General features: G+C 43.7%; 1 protein-coding gene across 1 annotated transcript in view; it reads right to left on the bottom strand.

The window, feature by feature from the left end:
* Nucleotides 1-21,477, bottom strand: part of LOC311001218 (ephrin type-A receptor 3-like) — a gene marked incomplete at both ends in the record, with an annotated part of 86,476 nt that overhangs the window by 25,292 nt on the left and 39,707 nt on the right. The window contains 5 exons of the mRNA XM_083992243.1: nucleotides 5,112-5,220; nucleotides 7,153-7,315; nucleotides 10,268-10,380; nucleotides 11,804-12,139; nucleotides 15,536-15,691. Of these exons, the coding sequence (XP_083848369.1) occupies nucleotides 5,112-5,220; nucleotides 7,153-7,315; nucleotides 10,268-10,380; nucleotides 11,804-12,139; nucleotides 15,536-15,691 (877 nt within the window). The remainder of the gene's footprint in view (nucleotides 1-5,111; nucleotides 5,221-7,152; nucleotides 7,316-10,267; nucleotides 10,381-11,803; nucleotides 12,140-15,535; nucleotides 15,692-21,477) is intronic.

The following is a 21,477-nucleotide window of genomic DNA, read 5'->3' as shown; positions in this document are numbered from 1 at the left end:
CGTGGACCCATTAATGCGCAATAAACTTTAAAAACCCCGGCCAAAGGAAAAAAGAAAAACAGTTTTTGAATTTGTCTGATGTTTATAGGACATCTGATCAATCTCACTGCAACATCTGCTCATTTGCATAAAGCCCGAGTGAAATAGTTTTGCACCTGCGGCAACTAGCTGCTGTTATTGCACTGTTTGTTTGTGAACCACTTTCCAGGGATTCTGCAGACAAAGCTGTATTCAGCTGCATTAACCCAATACACCAGCTACACATACAAATCTAATGTTATTACACACATCGGCATCGTCGTCATCATCATCGTCCATACATGCACACACGCCTCCTCCTCACACTGGCCTGCTCTGTTTCACTAAATCTATTGCCCTGCCAAATTATTATTGGAGCTATTATCAAGCAAACAGTCCAACACCACCCACCAAATTCACCATAAGCACAACATGGCAAACATAATTCTATTATTTATCCCTTTGTTGCTGAATGCCTTTCTACTTCCTGTCCCTTGGGATTTTTGTGCTTCAAACCCAAGTATGTGATTTAAAAAATAATATTTTTCACATTCAAACTGAAAAAAACTCTCTTACTTTCCAGTCTTAGCTGTTTATAATTTTAGTTTTCTCACATCGTCTTTGAAATCCAAACAGTCAGGCGCACACACAGCATTTTTTAAAACTGTTTTACACTTAATTAGTGTTCTTCAGTTTCTCACAAGTCTCTTTCACTCACTGCCTCTTAAATCTGCTCTCTGCTCTCTCAACAGCATGTTTTCATCAGCGCGAGCTTCCCCTCCTTTTTTCCCCTCATCACGCTTCCTCTCCTCTTTTCTGTCATTAAGTTTTTAAGAATAACCCTGGGCTGCACAGCAGATGCTGCGGCGGTATAAAGAGCTTACGTGCGCAAACATGCACATCAACAGGACATGCTATTGTGTGTAAGAAGGTAGAGCTGTTACCGCTCTCTATTAGCGAGACTGAGAAGTCTTTCTGCTCGAATCAGCCACGTTATGACATCTCACTCAACTTTGTGCCTTTCTCTTTTGGCCTTTCACTCTTTATTATTCAAAACTCTGCTCAGAAAAGGTTGTTTTTCTCCAACTAGCTCTGTAGAATCTGACTCTGGAAAGTCAACTTGCACTCTTTTTTTCCATTTTTGATAAAAACTCAACCACGTCGCACGATAGTTATCAATGAGAACCCTTGTTTGATCTCACCTCTGTAGATGAAGTAGTAAAAACTGGCTTCAGGCAATAATTGTACATCTTATTCTGCACTAGGTTTCCAATTAGTCGCTGCTTATAATTTGATGATTTTCATATATTTTCTTTAACAGATTGCAGCGCGCCCGAATCCCTGCTGAATATCTCTAGCTCTCACAACAGATGTATCCCATAAAGGCAAACTTTCAGACACATAGCAGATGACACGTACTATATCTTTAAAAAAAATCAGGCATCACATAGATGGAACAACTTCATGCCGACTGCTCACCAAAATTCCCACATTAAAAACATGAACATGGGAGAACACAGGAATCTGGCGTATAACCAAAGCCTGCAGCTATACAGAGGAGATGGATCCCAGGATGGAGAATCATTAGACTGCAGACAAAATAGAGGCACATGCACAGATGCTGGGAGGCAGAAGCTGTAACATGTTTAACAAGGAGTGAGAGAAAGTGAGGACCAAAGGGGAGAGCGCTTTTTGAGTGAAAGGCCATCTGCTGAATCAGTGGCCGTGCCAGTCGCTTGCTAACTTCCCATCGCTCGCACCTGCCAGCCTGCCAAAGCACCCTCAGGAGGACAAAAGCACCAACTTCACACACAAACACACGACGTGCTCGCACACATATATAGTCGCGGAGCAATAATGGCACGCACACAGCAATAACCGATGTGATTTGTCAGCGCCGTGCTGTGTCTGAGGAGCTCTCAGCGTTTTTCATGTTTTTCCCTCCTGCGGTAACAATAGCATAACAGCACTTTATTAAACGAGAACAGGACAGAACAGAACGGCCTGCAAATCAGCCTGTTTATGAGCCATGGCTGTTCAGTAGCCTGCCAGCTAAAGCTGCAGGGAGTGCGTATGCACCCATGTGAGTATAGGAGAGACAGACACATTGTGCATTGTTATTTCATAGTACATCGATAAAACCCTTCTATCAGACAAATGTTCAAACTATGGAGTGTGAATTCAATTGGTGAACTCTGGGTAAAAACTCCAGTCTAGTAATTATTAGGGGAATGATTTAAACAGGTGGCATTTAGGGGAGAAAAAAGGACCTTACAAATGTCTGGTGGGAAATCATTTCAACCTCGGCTGACTCACGGTGTCTATTTCAATTTCCAATTTAATCATTGTCCACATTGAACAGGTCTCAGCAAATACATCAGATTCTCAATACTTTACAGGGGGGTTTTCATCCAAATGTAAATTTCAAGAGCGGAACAGGAAATGAAAGCCAGAGAGCCAGAAGATGGGGAATATGAAGAGAAAAGCAGAAGCAGAGCGAGGAACAGTGTGTCGAGCAGAGTGAAACGAGCAGAGAGAGTGGGAGAGGGAGAGAGAGAGAGAGAGAGGGGGAACTGGACTGATTGACAGATAAGACGAAGTAGATGAAAAGGAGAAGGTATGGACAACATAAGAAGAGACTAACAATCCTTATTTTCAGACCTGTAACATGGCACTTCTATTGCACCTAACAGTGCAATCACCCGCCCATCATTGCCCCTGCCCTTCCTTCCTCCTCCCTCTCCCCTCTCTTTCAAACACACTTGTAATCTACCTTTTCATCTTTTGCTCCTTGCACCTCTCTCTTCTTCCCGCTGGCTCTCCTCCTCCCTCCATCAATCTCCTTTTCTCTCTCTCAAGCCTCCTCCTCCTCTCCTCTCTCTATCTTTCACACCATCTCAAAATGTAGCTCTCTAGTGGCGCAAACATACTTCAGATGTGCGCCCTCCCCTCCCTCCCTCCCTCCCTCCCCGCTGCAGTCTGTCATTCCCGCTGCCTTTCTAATATCGCCTCATTTTATCCTCCGCTTGTGTCTCTCCTTTACCTCGCTTCTGTCCATCTCTCTCAACCCCTGAGCTCTCTCTTTCTCTCCCTCCTGCTCTTGTCTCTCTGGTGATGCAGCTTTGATCCTCGCCTCATCCCTAACTTACAAAAACAGCGTACACACTCCATCTATGTGCACGCAACACACTCACACAGTTTGACAGATGTGCAGATGTTGTTTAATAGAAAGCAGTAATCAACGCTGCTTCCTCCCAAGTGCCCCCACCTCTAAATGAAAGAAGGATGGATAGAAACAGAGGAGAGGAAAGAGGAATTGATGGCAGTGCATCGACCCCTCACCTAGTTAACACCTCCTCCGCCTGTGAAACCTGATAAGTTGAGTGTGAATGTGTGTTTGTGTCATCATGTGAGTTCATAACACACTATGTTTAAGAGGTTGTTTTAACCTCTTACACATACAACCTCACAATTCCCCTCTGATTACAAAGAAAGTTGATGTGTTCCCGTTTACGTGCCTTGCGTATGTGTGTGCATGCATGCGTGTGTGTGTGTGTGTGTGTGTGCATGCATGCATGCACGCGCCACACAGGACAGTCTCCACTGATTACATCTCTCTTAGTCAATAGTGAATAGAGCACTCAGCCTGATAAGCAATCACCTCAATCAATACTAATGTTTTCAGTGTGTGTGCATTAGTGTGTCCACGCTGATGTGTGTGTGCAGCTCCTAACATGTTGCTAATCTAGTCGGAGCTCATAGAGGATAAACATTTAGTTACAGGCACAGTAAATCAGAGGCCTGTCATCCTATCCTCTCCTCTCCTCTCCTCTCCTCTCCTCTCCTCTCCTCTCCTCTCCTCTCCTCTCCTCTCCTCTCCTCTTCTCTCCTCTCCTCTTTTTGTCTTCCTCCAAAGAGCTCTCTCCTCACTCAGATCCTTTCATCTTCTCACCTCTTACCAATCAGCATTGTATCTTTTCCTCTCTCTCTCTCTCTCTCTCTCTCTCTCTCTCTCTCTCTCTCTCTCTCTCGCTCTCTCTCTCTCATCTCCTTCTCCTCTTTGGCCTTCTATGAGACAGAGCATGAACAGCAGCCTAACCTTCAAAGAGAGTGATTATAGAGAGTCCACGCTCTTCACATATAGAATAACACGCCCTTTCGCTGGGCTTTGGCATCAGTATAAATGTCAAAGTTGGAGGCCCCGGCTTTGGCACACCCACGTGTAATCCCTCAGAGAGGCAGAGAGCTATGAAGGGAGACCAAGTGGGAGATCTCCAGCTTGTGTAATAATGTGTGTGTGGTAACTATTGTGTGTAAATGAATACACGTGTGCAGTGCCAGTCAGGCCATGTTCAGTACGGTACACATGATCAGGGGCAGATTCACTTTGTGCCTCTGTGAGCCATTGTTTTCCTGTGGGGTGGGTGAAGACCTTGAGGCAACACTACCTCAGACTTTGCTTGTTGCGCTGGTAGTTGAGTCAGTTTCAACTTTAATCTTTTTTTTGTCAGTGACCCTAGAATGGTTGCAGATGTTTGACAAAAAGCCTTTTTCATGTTTATACTGTAAGATGCACTGCAAATTGTGCAACAGAGGCTTAAAGACTGAAGCTGGAGGTCTTCAATGTTTGTGTTACTGTCAGCAAATCCCTGTAAAAGACCAAAACTTGACAATGTGTTAGTGAGTCTTCAATAGTTTCCATTTCCACGGGCTGTCTGTATGAGTACAGCTCCAAGCCCACTCTTTCCTATTGCAGAAATACTGTATATCTGTGTGTTTTGGTATGGGAGCATTTTGTCACAGGGCATGTGGTTGAGGATGTGAGAATGTCACAGATCATTGTCATATTGTAATCATGTGAAGGTTGGGGTGATAAATGATCATATTGTTCTCTGTTTTGTGCATCATGGGTCAAACTTTCAAAAACAGTTGGCTCTTTCAAATATATTGGCACTTTCTGGTTGCCTGCCACAAGTTGACATAAAGCCACACCAGCCTTTACCCCCCCCCCCCGGCCTGTGCTTTGACTGATCTTGCGGTGCAGCTCAGTCGTGTATAGAAGTAGTCATTGTTCGCTTCACTTTTGCCCCTACCTGCCACTGACGATAAAACAAGTCACCAGGAAGATGAGGAGAACAATTCCCCCAGCGATAGACACAGCCAGGATGGTGGACTGGTTAGGGTCCCCGATAGCCAGAACATCTGTACAGGAGAAGGAGAGAAGAAGAGGGTTAGTAAAAACAAGCATAAAATGAGGAATAAAATGAAGCTGAGGGTGTTTTCTGCAGGAGTAAAGTTAGGGATGAAAAGTCTTTTAGGGAGGCTGGGAGTTACAGAAAAAAAAGAAAAACACAGCAAGAGAGATGTTGAATGTGGTGGTGGTGGTGGGGGGGGGGGTGAAATATGATAGCAATAGAAAAGGAGATAAAAGACAGAGGTTGAAGGAGAAGGAAAAAGAGAGAGCAGCAAACGGGTAAAGGAGAGCGAGGGAGGTGGGTGGAATAGTAAGTAAGGTCCTTGATGAAAAGTGCTCTCCCTCTCTACATTGCCTATGAGGCTATGAGAGTGGACGTGAAAACCATTCCCATTCGGCCGCGCTGTCCAAATGGATATGTTAACATTGCACATAACAAGGCTACCGCCGAGAACTTTCTGCAAAGAGGCATCGATTTTTACGCCACACCTATCGAGCCATTACTCAAAACAAATACCCCATTTATCTGGCTTAGCTAAGCATGAGCGGATGCGTGTGCCTGCGCGCGCCTGCGTGTGTGTGTATATGTACATACGAACGTGTGTGCGCGCGTGTTTGTGTGTAATGTTGGAGGCAAATTAATGCCTCGAGGCAGGCACAGATAAGCATTGATCTCCTATTACATTTACTGGCACACACATACACAGCCTTCTTTAACAATCGATAGAATTGATCTGATTAGATAACCTTGATATGATTGCTATGGGGTCAGCGGAATCTGGCAGATTTTACGTCGCTGAACTTGACCGTGAACCTCCTGTATGACGGAGCTGTATATACCAGCGATCCCTAACCTGAGCACCATACGGTAAGCTGCAGGCTGCAGGGCAAAAATAGAAACCCATCTTTGAATTCTTTTTATTGATTATTGAATGATTAGTAGGCTAATGTGTGCCTGCTGTACGCCACATACACAATCTATAGTGCAGTGCTATACATTAACTGATTTATCCCCCACTGCTCTGCCTGCCTGGGAATCAATGCTCACTTTGAGGAGCATATTACAGGGCCTCTAAAGCAGAAAATCCCGGGGCACATAATGAAGAGATAATGAAAGTGGATGACAGCAAACAAAGGATAAAAGGACGAGTGACAGAGAACTTGAAAACATAATGGCGGAGACGCAACACAGTTTGCCCAGAGGTGTTTGTCCCCGCTAGCCTGGATCAAACCCAGGTTAGATTTCTCTTTGTTGTCTCCTGCTCCTCTTTCATTTCTAAATGACCAGTAAATGGCCAGTCCCCTTTAAGCAATACGAAATGAAAGCTACTCAACACAGATCACGGCTGTTGCAGTCTAAAAATATGATTCATCCAGGTAGTAAGCTGTCCAGGCAGGTTTAAATTAGTTCACCAAACACCTGAGGATGGCAAGTTGTTTGTATTCTTCGCTGTTATCAATGATTTATGACTGCTGTAAACTTCTTCTGCCCTTTAGATTTCAGACCTCACAATCCAGAAACCAAGTTTTTCCCTTTTTCTTTTTTTCTTGTGAAATTGGCTTTTCTCCTTTTACCTGATATGTATTCTAGGATGCTTTTCAGCGCTCAGATACATGGACGCCCTGTGCAGCTGCCGAGGTTTCTTTGTCTGACAACAGAATTGAAGAAGGCGTTCGGATGAAAAGTGAGGTATTTTATCACCATCCAGTGCATTGATCTAAACTGCATGAGGGTGAATCTCTCTCTTACTGCACTTGATATCACATTGCAGACCTCTGCTGTTAATCTTTGTGTTTCTCGCATTCACCTGCACCATTCACCACTACTGTAATATGGATTTCTTGTGTTATTTTCACTGCATCCACTATCTCCAGTTATCAGCTGACAACCACAGGGAGAATATCTACAAAAAACAAACATTTACCATTCATCTCTTTACCTTCATGGCTGGTTTCCAGTTCGATCTCTCCACCATAGCTCCCGTAGCCGCCATCGGTCCGAGCTCTGACCCTGAACACGTAGGTGGTCCCTGGTTTCAGCCCGTCCACTGTCATCATGTTGGAGCGAGTCTTCAAAACTGTGTAGTTCTGCTCCCGCTGGTTCTGAAGTGGGAGAGACAGAGAGAGAGAGAGAGAGAGGAGGAGGCGAGAATTAAATACCAAGCTTAGTGGGTAATACGAAGTGTCAGAGAGGTAAAGTGATTGTGGCTAAGAAAAGGGCTGAGAATATAGACGTACTCTGAAGGGTTGTATAAAGAGGAATGGACTGTGGTATCGAGAGAGACGGAAAAAGAAGAAAGAAAGTCTGAAAATAATAGAAACCTCAAATTGTTGAATCATAATGTCTCCAGGGGCCAAATACACCTCACTAAGTTTTCATTTGTTCATCACTGGACCATTTGGTAGCATTTATACATGAGCATCTGTCAAGTCCCAAATCTTATCCTCTCTACACTTGGGGGCAATATGCAGTTACTCAAGTCCTGCTACGCTTCACCCCTTGACTACCTTGTATGGGTGTGTGTGTGTGTGTGTGTGTGTGCACTTACAAATGCGTGTGCAGGAGGATGAATAAAGAATAAGTGTGTCTGTCAGTAAGCTGATTCCCTGCAGAGAGGCTGATACTCTACCTAATGGAAGACACTCTACAACATGGAATAACACTATTTTACTGCTAATGCCCACTCAACACACACTCGCACACACACACACACACACACACACACACACACACACACACACACACACACACACACACACACACACACACACACACACACACACACACACACACACACACACACACACACAGGCTTAATTTCATCACCTTGGCCGTGTTTTACGAGGTTTGTTCGACAGATGTGTGGTTAATTGGCTTGGTGTGAGCAGTAGGGGGGACATGAGGGAGAAGGCAATGGAGATAGCGAGGTTGAGGAGAGAGAGATTGATGTCATTAAAGACACGCCCCGAGGCCAAACCAAATATTCTGCGAGCCTGGACGACATGTAGATGAAGAGAACAAGAGGAGGGAAGAACATTAAACACACTGCGCTAAAACTCTGTCCTTGACTAACAAAATATACCTGCACCACCTCTAAAGCTGACTAATTGACACATAAAATGTCGTTTGTACGTTCAAAGCAAAGTGTAAGAGTGGCACATGGCCAAGAAGTTGGCCTCATGACCCCCTGTTAAGATTTTTGAAAGCTGCAATGTACAGTACCATCCATCTGCGCCACTACAGTGGTTAACAATGTAGATTATGGGCAGGGGGAAGTGGACATGGTCATGGCTTAGAAAAAGAGCCCAACTTGGGATAGCAGTTTTGTAAAGAGAGCTTGAAATAGCTGATAAAAACATGCATAGTTGTCATTTCATTCAACCTTCATATTGGTTAGTTAGTAGATATATCATAGCAGTCATAGCAGCAGCCACACTCTTTGGTTACAAAACTCTGATGGCCTTTTTTGAGCCTTTCTCCCAGTGTGGTGAAGGACAAAAATTTTGGGACCATGACTAAAGATATTGCCCACATTTATTTCGCTTCAGTTATCTGTTGTCTGTCGTGGAAATTCTAAGCTGTTTGCTGTTGGTGAATAATGAAATAGAGACTTCGCCGGCGGACATGATTTTATTTCCTTGCAAGGAAAGGTCAGTTCGACCCAAGTGGGTGATGGTAAAGAAAAGACCAAGACAAAGGGGAGACCGAAACACTTATACCTGAGGAAACGCCCCCTCAGGTATGCCACACCCCTCTTTCTGCTGCAGGGGCCGGTCCAATACTCAGACAGTGTGTTTTCAATGCTCTTTTGTCTGTTGCAGGGTTACATGTTAAAGGGATAGTTCAACATTTTTGAAAATTGGCCCATCGCCATGATCCCCCTAGTAATAGCAGTAGGTTCGTTACCTTTAATTGTTGGTCCAAGCTGCTTTTAGATCGGGGGAGAAGAATACCGAGCGGCGCAGCTACACTACGGAGGCTAATGGAATTTCTTGGTTTTGCTCATCAAACTCAGCAAATACACAACCAAAAAACTCAAAAACGCAGTGGTGGACAAGTTGTGACCTGCACATTCACCACGCTATGAGATAATAGCGGAAAGTTAAGAGAAGTGAAGCAAATACTCGGAACTACTTTCTTCAGTGAACCACTGGTCGGAGGGACACAGTGTGCGCACCTCAGCCAGTGCCGTAGTATACGGACGTATCTGCAGTAAACAGGCGCTTTTGAAATCACTCCGCCGAGCAGCCGTCTAGAGTGTAAAGTCCGACTTTGCCTCTAAAACAACTCCATCTCGCAACTTTCCGCTATTATCTCATAGCGTGGTGAATGTGCAGGTCACAACTTGTCCACCACAGCGTTTTTGAGTTTTTTGGTTGTGTATTTGCTGAGTTTGATGAGCAAAACCAAGAAATTCCATTAGCCTCCGTAGTGTAGCTGCGCCGCTCGGTATTCTTCTCCCCCGATCTAAAAGCAGCTTGGACCAACAATTAAAGGTAACGAACCTACTGCTATTACTAGGGGGATCATGGCGATGGGCCAATTTTCAAAAATGTTGAACTATCCCTTTAAGAGGTCTAGACATTAGAATACACAAATGGGTAACAAACAAAGGAGTTCTGATACCTTGGGAGGAAAGCAGGGGTTGGGGACGTCTCAAGTGATTAAAACAAAGGAATATTCAAATTTACCATTACGAGTCTGATCCAAAATCATAGAATGTAAACCAGTCTTAAAACCACCAACGTTTTGTTTTTACACTCAAATTTTGGTGTGGAATTCTAAATCTTCATAAAACATTTTTTTTTTTAAAGATGAGGTTATTTAGCAAAATGTTAAATTGTTCCTTGAGGACGGACTGGGAAAAAAAAGGATTTCAGTTTTAGGCCAGGCTGCAAAAACGCTGGATCCTCCACCTCCCATAATCCAAACTTATTGCATCTTTTCCTATTTCCTGTCTGGTAAACACACCCACCTCTTTGTAAAATTAACGGAGTGCCTCTTTAAATTTGTGTGTGTGTGTGTGTATATGTGTGTGTGTGTGTGTATCTCACCTTCTCATAGTAGATGACCTCATACTCCACTATCGCCCCGTTGGGTCTCTCTGGACCCTGCCAGGCCAAAGTCACGCTGTCCTTGCTCCGCCTCTCCTTCAACACAACGCTCACTGTAGGAAAACACAGACAGAGAGGCAAAAGTGTGTGAGCAACAAAAGAGAGAGAGCAAAGTTCAACGGGATGTGGAACAAAAGCATGAAAAGAGACAGAGAAAGAGAGCGGGATGTGGGGGCGAGGAGAGAGAGATGAGATGGATACCCTCTGTGTTACAATCAGACGACCCAAATTTAAAATGTGAGTCACTAATGAGTGAGCTTACAAGGTGTTTTATAACATGTGTGATTACAGTATCCTACAGTGTGCGTATGTGTGACGTGTGTGGCGTGTGATCTGCTCATGTTATCTATGTGTAAACTCAAGATCCTGTGACTTGCTTCCACTTGCTCGTGTTGGTTGGAAGTTTGTGTGTATGTGTGCATGTGTGTATGTGACAGGAGAAGGAGTCTCATGCCAGGATCCTAATGAGTTAACAACCTCTTCCATCCCTTTCACACACCCTCCCCCTCTCGTGTTATTTCACACACACACACACATCCGTAGTACGAGTCCTGTTAGCCATCACCACCCTGTCATATGTGCTTCTCCTGCATGAATTTCCCCACAGTCCCACACTGTGAAAGATGTACACTACATACTGTATGATTATACATTCAGAAGGGAGACGTGCAGAGGTCGTTATGTGTCATCAGAGTGATTTTACAGTTGTCATGTAAAAGCCTGATGCTATCAGTGAGGACACTGCAATCAGGAGACAAGTTTGAAAAATACACACTTTGCTATTCTATAAAGTCCCAGTTCAGGCTGGCAAGTGTTCTTCCCCAGAGGATTTCTTTTTCCTATCAGCCTTTAAAGGTGGATATCACTGAAATCCTGCAGAATCCTTTCCTCTCAAGTTTTTCCTGCAATCTAAATCTGAAAATACCCCGCCACACATATAGATTATACCATGAAGGGACCATCTGTGTCAACAAATTCAGTTTTTTTCCACATTCATACTTAAATGTAAAGATTGTGATGATTTTTTTTTTTTTTTTTTTAAGCACTGCAAAAACTCAAATATCTTACCAAGAATATTTGTCTTATTTCTAGTCAAAATGTCTAATTTCTTGTCAAAACAAATCTAATTATACTTAAAATAAGACTCGTCACCTAAAAATGAACTTGTTTTTAGATCATTTTTACTTGTTTCAAACAAATTTTTATTTTGAAATAAGTGGAAAAATCTGCCAGTGAAAGCAGGTTTTTTGTGCTCGTAATAAGAAAGAAAAACTTGCTTTCACTCATTAGTTTGAAACAAGTGAAAATGATCTAAAAACAAGTTCATTTTTAGGTGATGAGTCTTATTTTAAGTATAATGAGATTAGTTTTGACTAGAAATGAGACATTTTGACTAGAAATAGGACAAATATTCTTGGAAAGATTTTGAGTTTTTGCAGTGAGGAGAGACTGCACCTGCAGCTTGTGTGATCTCACCTGTCTGTGACGTTGTGACGTTGATGACTACCGTTCCCCTGGGTGTCGGACTTAAGTCTGACACTCCGTTCTGGCTCTCAACAGTGAAGCTGTAGTTGGAGTCCGGCTGCAGGTCGGTGACCAGCACGGTGGCCGAGGACAGACCGAACTGTCTGGGGACAAAGTGGACGCTGCTCCCACACGGTGTGCACTTCTTGCCGTCACCCGTGCACTTCCTGCAGTGGAGGCTGTAGGTGATGTCGCCTCGGCCGCCCGTGTCTCTGGGCGGCGACCACTCCAAGGTCACGCAGGTCTCATTCACCGTGGAGATGGGGTTCTCTGGAGCAGATGGTGGACCTGAGGTGAGGAACAGACAGATTTATTTCTCTCAACTTTTTTTTTTTCAACTTAAAATTGCTCAAATTACTTAAAAGAAAAAAATCAAAAATTGCTACAGTACAACAGAACCAGAGATAATTTTTGCAGTTCGACCGTTGACAGTTTAGTCATAGATTGAGGTGTGTTTTCTAGCAGCAGCCACTGTAGCCTTGAGCTGTTAACCTCAAGCAGAGTTGAGGAGTGGGACACATGGGTCTGCTTTTTTCTTTTCAACTGCACAGCAGCAGTGATTTTTCAGTTTCAGACCCAGCCAACTCTGACTCAAGTGATAATTTGGGGTAATTTATCAGATTTTTCATGAAAAAAGCTCTTTTCACTCTCCAAAACATTACTCCAGAGCAATCATTGATTGAAAACTACACTTAGCAACGAAACAGGTAGTCATTTGAGAAGTGATTTTACAACGTATGCCTCATTGTGTACACTAAAACCACACCGCCCCAGCATGCATCTTTTGAGAAATACGGTAAAGCCCAATTAAGTGTGTCTGCTACCGAGCCATTGCACCATTCCTGACTGATGGATGTTTCCCCTTTTTTCCCAAATGCATATTTGCTAAATGTGTATTGTGTTCATGTTCATTTCCAAATTGATAGCAGCTTCTATTAAGAGCAGAATTCACATTGATTAAATTAAAAATGAATTAAACAGGCTCCAGCCAGAGGGTGGACACTTAGTGCTCGATTAATGATTAGTTTTGGAATGGACAGTGATAAAAAGAGTTTGGCTGAGTGTAAATCTGACGGTGTGACAATATATCACACTTCTGAAGTTTAACCCATTTTTTAAGATAAGTCACATGATGCTTAATAGTAGAGACTGTCTGGGTTTTTTTTTTTTTTTACCATGTGAAGTTAACTGATCCTCTTTGGGGCAGCACTGCAGATAATAAATAGTAAATGGACAATGATCTATAGAAAGTGCCAGGAGTAATTTTCTCATGAGTCAGGTACATTTTATGATTTAGAGCAGTTAATAAAGCTCTGAACTTCAGCTGAAATGATTAGTGTGTCACAGTCAGAGTCCAAAAAGTGTCAGTAATCATTTTCCAGGACGCCGAGACAGAGCGACACACAAACGCTCTTAATCATACATTTATATGAGGCGCGTTAACGTTGATGCATAAATTCAAATGCAGACAATTTTTAACTTGAGGCTGAAGAAGCTTTTTGTAACTAAATAAACCCGGGAGGTTTGACTACTTCTCAGGCACATGCTCGCCCACGTAGATGTGAGTGCTTGTATGTGATATTTTTATCACATTCAGTAGTGTGTGTGTGTGTGTGTGTTTCTGTGCACATGTTTGTGTTTGTGTGTGTGTATATACATAATTCAAAGAGGTATCAACCCTCCCAGCTCTCTGCGTCGGCAGCCTTGCTGTGTCACACAGAGCACCCGTTCAAATGGACGAGCTCGTTGTATTTCATTCTACGCACGGTGCTGTAGTTTCTCCAAACAGCTTGTTCAACTACTTGTGTAATAATCGAGTCCTAATGAATGAGGTCAACGTCTGGGCCTTTTCTGTGCTTTTTTTTCTTTGGCAAATCGGTCGTGAATATTGGCAGATCGGACACTTCGAGCAAACCACTGACATGTTTGCCATGTCATTATTTCTCTGATTATGGTTGTTCACAGCACAGTATGACGCAGGTATCTTAACCATATGGAGATTTGGCAGTAAATGCCCATTCAGCCTGACATCTCATCAGGCCCTGGCTGAGCGGCGAGCCCCGGGGGTGCTGCCGCCAGAGCCTTGGACTTTCCTGATTAGGGCTTCCCAGTGGCGAGCCTCTGTGAAGTGTGGGAGTGATGGGGGATAGCTGGGCGTGGGCATCAGTGGATGGAGGCCATGCTGGGGATAATTGAGGCTGTCGGTCATAAATCTGCTGAAAGGGCGTGCTGACTTATCCCGTTAATTCTGCCTTTTTCTTTCCTCCACCCCCCCATCCTTCCCTGGGCCACACTTAGCAGTCCGTCATCATCGTTTCTGCTGATCGGCCTTTTATGACAGTTAGATTATATGCCTCTGATAGACCACTAATTCCCCCGCTGTTCTATTCTTTGCCCGTGTCTTAAGTGTCATTCTCCATATCTCTCCATGACTAATTCTTTCACCTTTTCTCCTTATTTTCTCATTTTCTCCCCTCGATCCTCCTTAGTGCTCTTCACCAGTCTGGAGAGCATGTGTGTGCGTGTGTGCCCATACATATTTGAACAAACTGTTACTCATTTCCAGCTGATAACACCTGTCACATCTCACCTGCAACAACGATTAATGAGTGTAATCTACCATAACCTGATAATGGCTTTGGGTATGTGTGTGTGTGTGTGTGTGTGTGTGAGAGAGAGAGAGAGAGAAAGAGAGAGAGAGTGTGGTCTTCCATATTTTTCTAGTTCTTTTTTTCTCTCGCCATGTCACTATTCTTTCCCACCCCCACATCCCTCCACCTACCTCATCCATTTCTTTCTGCCCCTGTCTTTCGTTCAATCTTCCCCTCCTAATCCTTTCTATTCTGCTCCGCCTCTGTTCATGAGGATGTGGTCCGATCCCTTTGGCTCTTTGTGTGTGTGTGTGTGTGTGTGTGTGTGTGTGTGTGTGTGTGTGTGTGTGTGTGTGTGTGTGTGTGTGTGTGTGTGTGTGTGTGTGTGTGTGTGTGTGTGTGGCAGAGAGAGACTAAGAATCATCATCAGCTTTCTACCAGACTATCGCCCATATCAGTGTTCTCATCTGAGATATCTGTGGGCTGCAACCACACAACTCATTTGTGTGTGTGTGTGTGTGTGTGTATGTGTAGTCCGTATGTATCGCCAGTGTTCAGTTAACCAATAGCAAATGAAAGGAGGAAAATGCATGGATGGATTATTAATAAATAAACAGAAAGCCACCATGTGATGTGACTTCTCACAGGAATACACCACAGACTCATAAAAATGAAATGCAATCCAATCTTTGTAACAGTGTGTCGTTTTACAACATGAACACACAAACATCCAAATGCAAATATTCCTAGCATAGTGTCCAATTAGCCTCCATCTTTATTATTGCGTTTGCGAGTGGTTCACGTGATGTGTTAGACCAGGGGCGTCAAACATGTGGCCTGCGGGCCAAACCCGGACCGCTAGAGGGTCCAATCTGGCCCACAGGATGAATTCGCCAAGAGTGAAAATCACATAGAAGACATAGAGGCATAATGTTGGAAAAATGTAGAGTTCCTGATGTTATCTATAGGTTATAAGGCTTTTATTATTTTATTGAGATCAGATAGCACTGTACTGTACGTGGCCCCTGAACTAAAATGAGTTAGACACCTCTGTGTTAGACTGTTTTTTCCCCCTTGTGTTTGTCTCACTCACGCGTGCAGGCCATCGAGCGCGGGTCAGTCTCAGCTCGGTAGAAACTCTTCTCACAAATGCACTCGACTGCTTGTTCCTGTGGGGACGAGCTGTGAGGAGGACATTTGGTGCAGTAGGCGTCTATGGCTGAAGCTTTGTAGGTACCGGTTCTGCAGGCTGAGGAAAGACACACACAAGCAGGAGATTAGGACATGTGACAACAACAACACAAACGCCTTTCCAAAAGCATCAACTTTAAAGACCTAAAAGAATTTTTCTACTTTTAAAAGTGACTGAGTAGCTACAAATATTTTAAAGGGTCGCAGCTGTAAGGCCGCAAGCTGCAACGCAAATGGTCCAACAGTAAAGTTTTTCTTTATTGCTGGTGTTTTGACCCTTTTTATTTCCCCCCTCTATACACCCTGGAAGCACAGCAGTGAAGCTGTGCCAGATCTCCCTGCTCCCTGCTTTTAGGGATAATTCTGGGTTATTAGAAGTTGGTTCTTATTTTCATAGTTTTATAGCATCATTTCTGTCGGTTACTATAACATACTGCTTGCCAAAGTAATTGCTGAATGCTGGGAACGCGGCAACATTGCTAAAAAGAGACAAGAAATTCAAGTAATCAGATGGTCAGAGAGGGTTTAAACAAACTCTCGCCAGACTTGACTAGAAGAAGGCGAATGGTTTCTTTTTCAACTTCTACGCACCATAACTACCATAGCTGTGCCGGCAAATACTTTTTATGTGCAATGAGGGATATTACAGTGATTTTCAGGTGGATTAACTATTGTTTTTTATCCAAACAAGGTAGTTTTATCAGAAAGCCCCCACACCCCCCACATCCAACCTTGTTGAGGTATGTTTTCAAATCACAATCATTAAAGTAGCTCGAGAAGTACTGCAATCTTAACAGAGAGGATGGCTATGGCTGCAAAACATCCAACCAACCAAGGTTGTAATAAATCAAATTCATCCTCAAAGCTTGTGTGAAAATAAATGAGAATCAGACGAGTAAGAGCAAGAAGAGAAACTCAAAAAGGTAGCTAATGTACAATAATACAAAACGACACGAGGAGTTGTGCTGCGGCAGGGTATAGCGCAGATTGATAGGTCATACAATGTACCAAGCAGCACCCATGGCAAAGAACAAGAAAATAAAGTTTGATTTGATGTAATGTGACATTAGGACTACGTGAGACCCTTTTACATCATATAACCACAGGGTTGTACAGTACAATGACATAGTGCAACAGGAGATCAACTGCCGTTCCTGTTATAGCGTTAGATCTTCAGGCAACCGGGGGAACGAAAATACACACAGCAATAGTCACAAAACATAATATGACTATTGCTATGGCTGTTACAGTGGCTGCATATTAGTCATTATGTGGAGTCATAAAACTGGGGAGGCAAAACTGTGCTACCGCTCAAAAGCAGCAGCACGCTGAAATAGACCGGGGAGTTGAATGATTTCCCTTTTGCATCCTAGGCACTAAAATGGAATTCCTGACTTTCCCTTTGGTAATCTGAATATAGATTAGGCATGTATTTATTTATACATTCATAGGTCTGGTATTCCCATCCTCGCAAGCCTTTTCTGCCACAGTGGTAAATCGTATTGCAGCGTACAAAACCCCATGTAAGGAAAATGAGGGTGTCTCAAATGCTATTCGATACAAGCGCTGTGTGTGTTTGTTTGCACGCGCATCATGTGTGTATTTCTGCGTATGAATAGGTTGGATCAATGATGCGATACAATCCGCCAGGTGCTGATTGCATGTTCTATGCTGAGTGCTTGTGTGCGAGAAGGTGTTAAGTATGCAGTGTGGGAGTGTGTGTGTGTGTGTGTGTTCACTTGCTGATTGCTTGTGCTGGTGGTGAAGGTCACGGATTTAATCAAGCTACACGTCGCTCGTCCCAGAAAGGTTGTAAATTATCACACAAACACACACAGACAAACACACACACGCACACACATGTGTTTTTTGAGCGTATTTCCTTGATTTAACCTGCGGATAGAGGATGAAGAAGTAACTGCAGCATAAAACTAGTGTGATTTCTCACTGTGGAGGTGAGTTCTTCCACCTGGACGCTGAGCTCACTCGCTCACATACAGACAGTATTTTTAGGCAAATCATTCATCATAGGGGAGCAAAGTCCACTAGCACAATCCCCAACAGACCTGAGAGAACACTGGAGAAGGTGTGTGCGCGTGTGTGTGTGTGTGTGTGTGTGTGTGTGTGTGAAAGAGAGGGAAAGAAATAAAGGAAGGGAGGAAAGAAAAGGAAGGGAGTGATAATTCTCAAAGGGTTTCTACTCTCCTTCCTCCTTGCTGTCAACTTCCAAGGTAATGGGTGCCTATGTGCCGTGCTGGTGACTGTGTGTGTGTGTGTGTGTGTGTGTGTGTGTTCCTGTTGGCTGGGTAGTACGAGCAGGTTGGAAAAGCAGCTTTTCTCCGGGGACGTTTCATCCGGTGAGTCCTGGCTCCGGGCGCTGGGCAGCCACAGAGGCACAAAGGACCCCAGCGCTAGAGGACAGGCAGGGCGCCCCATGCCAGGCCTGGCGTCCGAACAACTGCCTGATCAAAAACTTTGTGCAGGAACGGGGACTTGGCTGCGTCGAGTGGAGCTTCCTCCTTCTCTTGATCTACTGTTTCCGACTCCGCTTTACCACCTCGCTCTCAATCCAGTTATTCTTTCTCCCTCGGTCCCCTTCTCCCTCTCCCTCTCTCTCTCTCTCTTTCTCCCACTTTTTCGTGCCTCCTTTTTTCCCTTCAAGCTACTCCAAGTGTCTGCCCCATGGGAAATGTGTTACTTGACTTGGTTCCCTTATGATTAATGATTTACCATAGCTATAAAAAAGGGACAAGCAGGCAGAGGAAGTAAGACAGTGCTCACATAAACACTGACTCACACACAGGAGAGTAAAAGTTAAGACACAAAAGCTGTGTTGTCGAACCGTGAGCTAACTCTGAATATGCATCATCCACGAGGTAAGTTTACAATGCAATGTACAGTATATAGCGCGTGTGTGTGTTTGTTTCTTCTAAAGACAAAGTGTGGTCTCAGATCCAGTGTCTTATTAAATATTCATCCGGTCACCAGAGAGACTCAGTGTATTTATGCCAATCGATAGCTCTTAGATATGATATAGTACTGCCACTCAAGACACACCCTCAGTCACCATGCACTGATTGGGAAGGGAACAGCCCAACTATCTAACTATCTCCTCTGGGAAAATGCCGCACACTGAGGTGATTGAGCTCTCTTCTGTTTTAGTCTATTTCTAGTCTTCTCTGTTGTTGTTTTTTGTATGTTTTAAAAAAAAAATCTCATCTACAGGTTAGTTTTTTCAACCAGCTATAAAATTTTAGTTTCCCAAAGACAAGTGCTTTAAAGGTCAGCATATTTTTTTTTAATCATATTTATTTATTCTATTTACTTGCTCTATGAGCTTCTGTAATGAATTGCTTTGCACAGTTAATTTCAGTACCAGGAACCTGTTTATGTTTTGCATTTTTTTTTCTTCTAAAAATGAAGATGAATTGATGATCAAACTTTTCAAACTTTCTGTCAATTGGCAGTTTAGTCTACTCACTTTCCTTAATCACTTTCCTCAGACCCGATCTGTTTTCAAGCATGAATGAAATCTATTAATACTCACAGAAGGGTTCAAAATGAAGTGCACTCAGTCTCCTCCTTACACACACACACACACACACACACACACACACACACACACACACAGGGACAACGTTCTTTGTATGCAGCTTTTACAGTTTATTTACAACTGTTAAGAGTTAAAGCAGAAGTAAGTGATATATTTGTGTTAATATAAGTCTTAAATAGTTATATCTTCCGACAGCAATCACTTACATAGAGTGTTTGGACCGAAACACGGGTCTGTCAGTCCCTCTGCTCTGCTCTGAGCCGAAGAGAAAACATTTATCGTATCCTACAGTTTTTATCCAATGAGGAGAGAGAACGGCATGCAGGGCTGTGTGTGCAGCCAAGGGACGCCGTGAATGTGGTGACGTAGGGACGAGGACTGTTATGGTGCGTTCAAGGAAACTCGTATTTTTCCGACCTGTGAAGTCGTACCAGTTCAATCTGGTACGAGTTCACGAGTCAGAAGTTACGAGTGGCCGTTATAGTGACTTTCACCGGTAAAACAGGTCGGAAAAACACGAGTGGGTTGCCTGGAACGCTACAAAATCGTAAGTTGTGACTTGAAGCTGTAATTTACGGTTTCAAAAGCCTGCCTGGAATGCAGCATTAGCCAAAACGACCGGATCGCTTACTTCTGCTTTAAGAGTTAATTTATAAATATAGAGCTGAGTCACAAGGCTACTGGGTAAGAACCTAATCAGCGTAGTAGCTACAACACTATGACCTATTCTGTACTGGGCTGTGTACATGTGTGTGTGTGTGTGTGTGTGTGTGTGTGTGTGTGTGTGTGTGTGTGTGTGTGTGTGTGTGTGTGTGTGTGTGTGTGTGTGTGTGTGTGTGTGTGTGTGTGTGTGTGAAAAGTCTCTGTCATCTTGTGTGACGACAGAGGCTGAGTGACAACCGCACCGGAAGAGTTCAGGAAACGTTTTCAGACGTTAGAAAGAGGCCTTTACAGATTCACACACAGAAACACACACCCAACATCTCACTATTGTAGTCATTACACTCTAATTACATTCAAGCAGGCAGCTCTGTGTGTGTGTGTGTGTGTGTGCGCAAAATCACATCAGCTGCACTTTTCTGACACAAACACTTGCCGAGCTGTGAGCTCTCTCCTCTTCATCCCCTCCTCCTTCAAATGTTCTTGCTAGTTCAAATGTTCCCTCGCTCTCCGCTGCGCTCGGTTCAAGTCAAACACTGGATCCCTGCCGGCTTTACCATGAAGGCTAAAGAGGGGAGAACTCTTTGTGCGGTTCTGTGTGTGTGTTTATGTTTGTCGATGGGTGGGTGTATAGTGAAGAGAGAGAGAGAGTGTGTGTGTGTGTGTCCTTTTTGAGAAGGAAGTTGTGTAAAGCTCGTTGGCCCAGGGGAGATGAGCTCCATAATGGTCACCATGGCAACAGGCTTTCAAGATGGAACCCTTCTAGTACCCCTCGAGTGCCACAGCTCCTGGAGCACAGAGCTGCTTGTTTGTGTGTGTGTGTGTGTGTGTGTGTGTGTGTAGGCTACCCAGGCGTTAGTCGAGGCCAGCTACTTAAAAATTGATACATCAAGCGTCAGTGGAGAAATCTGACGAGATTGAATCTGACGTCCTTTACGGCCACCGGGGTCGCATCTGTATGTGTGTGTTTGTGTGTGTTTGCGCTCGTGTGTACATGCCCGTGAAACACGCTTTCAGTGGAATTGGCACGGCCTCATGGTAAACAAACCGAGGGAAGTTGAAAAACAATGTTAAACCTTATATAGGGGAAAAGAAAAAAAAAGATGCCAATAAATCGCTGTCAGCTCGCTGGTGCTTGACTGGTACTGATGTGTTTGTAAACAGCATGTGAACATTGACGTGTGAGTTAGTAAAAGCTACAGGTAGGTACAGTATAACATGTGGCTTTAATAACCGAGAGTGTGTTTGTGTTGTCAACAATGTCCCCTAGTTGATAAGTGGAGGTAATGTGTGTGTATGCTTTTGTGTGCAATATGAGGTTCTGTTTATAGAGTAGAGAGCAGAGCAAAGTGCATTAGTGTGTGTGTGTGTGTGTGTGTGTGTGTGTGTGTGTGTGTGTGTGTGTGTGTGTGTGTGTGTGTGTGTGTGTGTGTGGTAATAACAAGGTTTGTGTGGAATAGAGATGTCAGCATCAGGGTCCAGCCCCCTACTGAGATCCTCTAATCCCCATTCGGATTTCATAACAACCTTTCACACCATAATATTCACCATTACTACTAATCCTCTGAAACACACACACAGTCACACACACAATTCCACAATCCCATGGGCTGTTCTTTCTTTCGTAACAA

This window comes from Trachurus trachurus, assembly GCF_905171665.1.
Source record: "Trachurus trachurus genome assembly, chromosome: 17".
NCBI lineage: Eukaryota > Metazoa > Chordata > Actinopteri > Carangiformes > Carangidae > Trachurus > Trachurus trachurus.
This window is presented reverse-complemented; position numbering and strand designations above follow the sequence as displayed.